The 6,755-nt window shown below is 35.3% G+C and overlaps 1 protein-coding gene across 1 annotated transcript; it reads right to left on the reverse strand.

Moving 5' to 3' along the window:
* Positions 1-413: 413 nt before the first annotated feature.
* Positions 414-2,425, reverse strand: LOC106447220 (protein kinase PINOID-like). Its single transcript, XM_013889095.3, has 2 exons — positions 1,603-2,425; positions 414-1,325 (listed from the first exon to the last, which is right to left on the reverse strand). Exons 1-2 carry the CDS (start codon positions 2,157-2,159, stop codon positions 563-565), a joined length of 1,320 nt encoding a protein of 439 aa, XP_013744549.2. The 5' UTR covers positions 2,160-2,425; the 3' UTR covers positions 414-562.
* Positions 2,426-6,755: the final 4,330 nt, after the last annotated feature.

Consider the following 6,755-nt stretch of genomic DNA (forward strand, 5'->3'; position numbering starts at 1 on the left):
GTTAAATCAAATAACAAAGTTTGACTTCATGTGTAACAATTGTCAAAAGAGGAATCTTCCTTTCATTTTTTATACCCGCCTAACTACAAAAGTCTAGGCGTGACGAGTTATAATATAAAGTAATTCGAATTTTCCATTTAATTGCTGTGTAAATTTTAGTCATACCGGTAAGATACATTGACTAATTGGTCCATTATATAATGTCATACCAAGAAACTGTCATTGTTTAGACATAATGCTATTGCTAAGAAAAACTGATGCACTAGATGTAAATAAGTTTTTTTGGTTTGAATAAATTTTACATTCATTCAAAAAAAAAAAAAAATAAGATGTTCCCAAGATATGATTAGTTTAGATTTATCTGTTTATGGTACAAAATCGCGTGAGAACTCATTTGATTTAAATACTAAAAGTCAGATAAACGATTTTTTAAACAAATTAGGGACATCATCAAGGGAATATGTACAGCTAAAACAGCTATCGTCACAAGGCAGTCGCTAAAAATCTGGCACCGACTTGAACCGACTAACACGTGATGCTAACTAATCGCTAACGTTGGTTTTCAAAAGAAATCGAACGCCGCTGGTTTGCTACTTCTACCACCAAACGTCGCCGACTTCTTCGGCCTCCTGACGTCGGAGGGAACCTCAGGCGGAGTCATTGTACGGATGAGCGCAAAATTTAGACCTTTGAAAAACGGGTGCACTTTCACCTCCGCCGCACCTCGCCGTGAGCCGAGCCGTTTACTCGGATCCTTGTTGAGCAACCCGGAGATCAAACTCCGAGCGTGAAGCTCAAACATCGTCGCCGGCGAATCGGTGGGAAAACTCAATGGTCTTTTCACTATGTTACGTAGGATGACGTCATTAGTCGGCGCGGCGAAGGGAGTCCGACCGTAGATGATCTCGTAGAGGAACACTCCGAAGGCCCACCAGTCAACGGCGTTCCCATGGGACCCACCAGAGGCGACTTCTGGTGCAACGTACTCATGCGTACCAACAAAGGAACCGGACCGGGCGGTAACCGGTTCAGCCACAAAGAGACGGTTCGGTTCTAGCGTCTGGACCTTTTTGGACCGCAAGACGCGGTTGAAAAGCTTAGCGAGACGAGTGAGTCGACGCGGGGAAGAGTGGGGATAATTCTCCGGCGTGGATGAGGAGGATTCAACGGCGGCGATTGAGTCGGAGCATAAGGAGAGGTCAAAGTCAGAGAGCATGATGTGACCGTCCGATCTAACTAAGATATTTTCAGGCTTGAGATCTCTGTAGATGATACCCAACATGTGTAGATATTCTAACGCCACTAGAACTTCAGCCGCGTAAAATCTGTTACAAACAAAAAATAATTTATTAATTATATAGACATGTAACAGAAAAAAAAGTTCATAGTTATTGTTAATGTGATTGGTTGAAAAAGACTCTTCATGACATATTCTTTTCTTTTTTTCGTGACATATTCAACGAACTGAAAAAGCCGACATGATTAGAACAGGTCTGTTATTACAGAAGAACATAACAAAAGGTGTACAGAGTCAATGCATGCAAGTTCGTACACATTGTCTGAATTTTATACAATTTTATTTTTTATTTTATTTTATTTTACCTGGCGGAGGAGAGGGAGAATCTGTGTTGAGGCTGTTTGTGACGGAGAGAATGCAAATCTCCGCCGGAGCAATATTCCATGACGATGCAAGAGAAGTGTGAAGCTTCGAACTCTGCGTAAAGAGACGGCAAAAACGGATGGTCGAGCATCTTCAATATCTTTTTCTCCATCTCAGCTCTGTGCATCTTCTTCTTCATCGCAAGCGCTTCGTTATCCACAACTTTCATCGCGAAGTACGAGCTCCGGCTCTCTTCTTGATCTCCGGCGAGACGGCATAGGTATACGGTTCCGATATCTCCGGCGCCGATACGACGCATAAGGCGAAAATCTCGGAACGTTAGGCTGTGTTTCCGCCGTCGTAGGATCTCCGCGTAAGCGAAGTCGGAGGATCTGTGGGGTTTAAGAGAGAGGCAGCTCTCTTCCTCGGGGATTATGGCGGTGGTTGACGGCGGCGCGTCGAAAGATAGCCGGCTGAAACTGCTGCAACTCTCTGTTCCGCTGCTAATCGGCGAGTTTGTTGTCTCTAAGCTCATCTCGCCGTCTGATTCTAGTAACATCGTCGGAAATCAAAGTAAAAATAGGAGAAACGTGTAGAGAAATAGGAATCCGAAAGGAGTGTTTATGATTGAGAAAGAAGAGGAAGATATTGAAGTAGAGAGAGTTTAGAGAGTTTAGAGAGAGGCGAGAGGGTTGGTGTGGGGTATTTATTGGTGGGGAAGGTGTTAGGAAAAAAAAACTAGCAGTAAAAAGAGCCTTTTTAACAGTGGTTAATTATTACTATGTTACACCTTGTTTACTTGATTGTAGTACTTTTCAACGCCATGTGAATGGAAGAGAGGTGTATAAAGAGAGCAAAGAGACCTTGGTGACGTACGCGGATAAGACACGTGTAGGACGCTGGCACGTGCCTTGAGATGCAGCAGCAGTAGCTTCCTTTCTTGTACACTGACTACACCAATTATCCCGATATGAAATCAGAAAATAACACGGTAACACAAACCATAAGCATACGTATTATAGTCAGTGTACTGTTTCTAGTCATTGGATCTTCGTATTCTAATTAATATACCGACTATAGACATACCTAATTATCATTAAAGACGATCCATAAGGGACCTAACCTATATATACTAGATGTCGTTGGCTTTGTGTGGCTTCATATTATGTTAGGTTCCATGATTTGGTTTTGGATCCAAGAAACATTGTTTGTATGTTTAGGCTCTGGTCTCGTTTGATTCTATTAATGTAAATGTGAGATGTCACTTGCCCAATTTTTGTTTGATTCCGCGCTACCTCCTACATATTGCGTGTGGTATTGACGTACAACTTCTCTCAAATCTTGTGGATTGATCACTGAGTCTGAAACCGGCTTTTTTTTTCTTCAGTTTGCTTTAATGAATGTTATTTTCGATAAGACGCTTGTATCTAAACTCTTATTCCCAATTTGAATAACGTGTTCGATGTCAATGTTTTCATAGTCTTCAATACGTGTTAGCTTGAATTTCTGAAATGAGCTAGAAAAAAACGAATCACCCCAGTTACAAAGTGTAGACAAGGCTTTAATGTGTTTTTGGTAAAGACAAGGTTTTAATGTTTTGAACTTAAATGAATGGGGAATAGAGGGGAGACGTAGCTTAGTTTTCATGCACGACCAATTTGTTCAATGAGCCTAAGGAAAAATGGGCAAACGTAAATTTGCATAACGAATATGATTCAGTTGGGCGTATATTACATATGCTTCTCTCCTTGGCTACCCTTAAAACACGTTTTTAATCACTATATTATCTCGATTCTAGTATTTTTATGATTTATTTTCTTTAAGTATAATTTATTTTCTAAGGTTATAGATCAGTTTCCCTAAATTTCAGTTTTAAATTTATATTTATACTAATCGTAGATTAACATCTTTTCTTGATTGAAATATATGAGAAAATTGTTTGATTGTTTGGTGGAAGACGGACAAAGTCGTAATTGTGCCATGTAAGACTAAGAGACAAAACAGAACTGACCTATGGACTTTTGTTTCCATTAAATCCCAGATAGATATTCCCTTCCTCGTTGGTTCGTAAAGACAACAACTGTTGCGTTACTTATAGATTCCCGAACTATTAGCAAAGTGTTTGGTCACTGATTTAACTATATCCCGAACTTGCACTAACTAAAACTACATCGAATGGCTTATGTCTTGGACGTACTGTATCTTATGGGTCCATTCATTGTACGGATCTTTCCCACATCACTCCAATTACTTCTCCCTTCGAATCTTTTTTAAAGTTTATCAGACGATTTAATCCGCTTATTTTGGTTTTAAAATGGTAATATATTCTATAATGGACGATGTATATGAACTTATGAAAGGCTTAACTTCTTCTAAGTGGATCCTTTGATGAGAATATTAAAGATAGGATCGTAGAGACATGAAGAGATTAACTAAAACTGTGCAAGTAATTAAAGCATAGGATGTGAAGAAGACAGGCGGCAACATTAAGGAACTGCGGGTCCATTCCTCTCTGAGGCGACAGATTTTGGGTCCAAGCATAAATTGGAACCTAGTAAATAATTTGTTTGGTTTATTGCCAAGGACAAATGGAAATAAATCCCTGAAATATTATTGATTGATCTTAAAAAAGACACATACTACCAAACAAAATAACTTTTGTGAATAGAATAACAGATCTTGCAACTTTGGTCCATTTTTTGAAGTAAAATTTTACATTTTTTTTACCATTATTTATCATTGGTTGAGATTATTTCAATTAGATAATAAATATTAGTTAATATATTTTCAAAATTTATAAAGGAGAGAGATTTAAATTGCATCAGGCATTCGAATATATAGATCTAACTATTTAGATCCAAAAATTAAAAATATCAATCTTATCTTTTGACTGAAATTAGATCAGAATTTGAATTCTATATATATAATTTTCTTAATTTTAGTATTCAGTAGTGATTGTATAAATAAATACACAATGTTGTTTTCACTATTGTTTGAATCTCAAACTTTACATTATGATATGATTTATGGAACAATGTAACTTCACCAAGACCGATTCTGTCGAATAAAATAGATTTTCATCTCCATTTTTTTTTTAAAAACTATATGGTTTTGAAATTGTTGATTTTTAAAAGTAAAATAAAATTAAAATATTTATAATCTCTTAAATCTCAAATCTATTCTGAAATTCAGTTACCATATCTTTTCATATTCGCTAAACATACCTATGTTTCCATGAACATCCTTTAGCAGAATTACTTAAACGAAAATGTTAGCCTCCACGTTTTGTTAGCTTCTACTAAAATATTTTTTTAATATTTTTTTATTGATGGCACTAAAAATTGTAAGTGTATCAGGAAATTTAAGCACTACGGTAGGAGTGGTATCTAATTTTTATAAAAAAATGATAAACATTTTTTCGGAGAGAGAATATGAAAAATTTCGATGGTCATGCGTCGTGTTTATCTGGATTGACAGCAGATTCAAATTCGGGTCTTTTAGAGATCCACGGAAAGCCTTGTATCACCCGACTACAGACACATGGTTTGGTATCTAATTAAGGTGGTACATAACACTCTTTTTGGAAGTTTGAGTGTTACATTATTTTGTTTTTGAACATTGTTTCTTTTGTTTGTGTACCATCATTTTGTACCATTTTCATATATAATTTTAGTGACTGATTTCATAGAAGACAGTAAACTTCTTGCCATCCTCATAATGTATTACCAATCAAAGCCTATAATTATCCAGCAATGATATTTCGTCAACTAATGGAAATACATGCACCAAATTTAAGCAAAAAAAAAAACTAATTGTATTCATGAAATGGAAAATAACTTCAAAACAAATCTATTGGAAATGCAATTGTGAGGGAAGCGATTAAACTATAATATACAGGAAGCAAGCCCCACGAGTTTTCTTATAGAAAGTTGGGTGCCATAAAAAAGTGCAGCAGAAAAGTGTAATAACTAATAAGTATTGATATTTTATTAAAAATATATACTTTGTAAGAACTGCACCATGTCGAATTATTTACGTTTCTCATGAATGATGCCTAAAATAACACACACACACACATATATATATATGTACCTGCATGGCTGCATAGATACTTCATAATGTGTATCATATCTACATACACTTACACACTTGATTAGATATGTCATGTATACACATAGCACACGTAGATGTATACACATATAAACAAAAAAAAAGACATGGCAAGTGAATTGCTTGTGGGATGTCAAAACTTTAAGATTGAGAATGATTAATATAATAATTAATGCATATATATACACATACACACTACTCACTCCGTATGCATATAGGTGCGTATACTTTTTATTTGTTAGTGCTGACGAATAACAGAAAATCGTTAGTTTTCTTTATGAAAGTGACCCATATCATATAATTTGTTTGATACAATTGGGAAACTAACCAATAGTTTCTTAATTAATACTAGTTTTTTTTTATGAAAAAGAAGTTTCTTAATCAATATTAAGAAGGTCCACATTATAGCCTAAAATATGGTCACATGGCATGTGTGACAATATTAGCTCTGATTGGTTAAAAGTTAGCGTTAATAGGTGGGAAGAAAAAGTAAAAGAAATTTTAGATGGATTCACCATTTCCATCGTAACTTTTTTCACCTCTTTTATAGGGAGGTAAATTTTCAACTCAGAAAAAAACAAATCACAATTAGAAAAAAAAATTTACTCCAGTCTACTCTATTTATTTTACTTCCATTTACTCTACTTTGTTTACCAATCACACTCTATATATCTGAACTTTGGCATGAGTTAGACAAATAGAGTTTCAAATACGATGATAATCTCCCAAAAAAACAAGTTTTATTATCAAATTGACGGTGACTCTCTGTCTATTTCTAAATTATATGTTAATTTCTTTTGCTCCTTTTAAGAGCATCATTAGCAACAAAAAAATCCTCATGAGTCTTATATAATATCAATATAATTATTTTGTTGGTTAAATTTTAAAAGTATAAAAAATTGAATCAGTGAGAGACAGACACACCTAAGCAAATAGTTTTTTTAAGTTTTGTTCACGTTTTTTCCAACAAATCGTCTCTCCTTTTCGTTTTCTCTCTCCTCTTTTATCATTCTTTTTATTATTTTAATTTTTAGAGACTTAGTCG

This window comes from Brassica napus, chromosome A4 (assembly GCF_020379485.1).
Source record: "Brassica napus cultivar Da-Ae chromosome A4, Da-Ae, whole genome shotgun sequence".
Taxonomy (NCBI): domain Eukaryota; kingdom Viridiplantae; phylum Streptophyta; class Magnoliopsida; order Brassicales; family Brassicaceae; genus Brassica; species Brassica napus.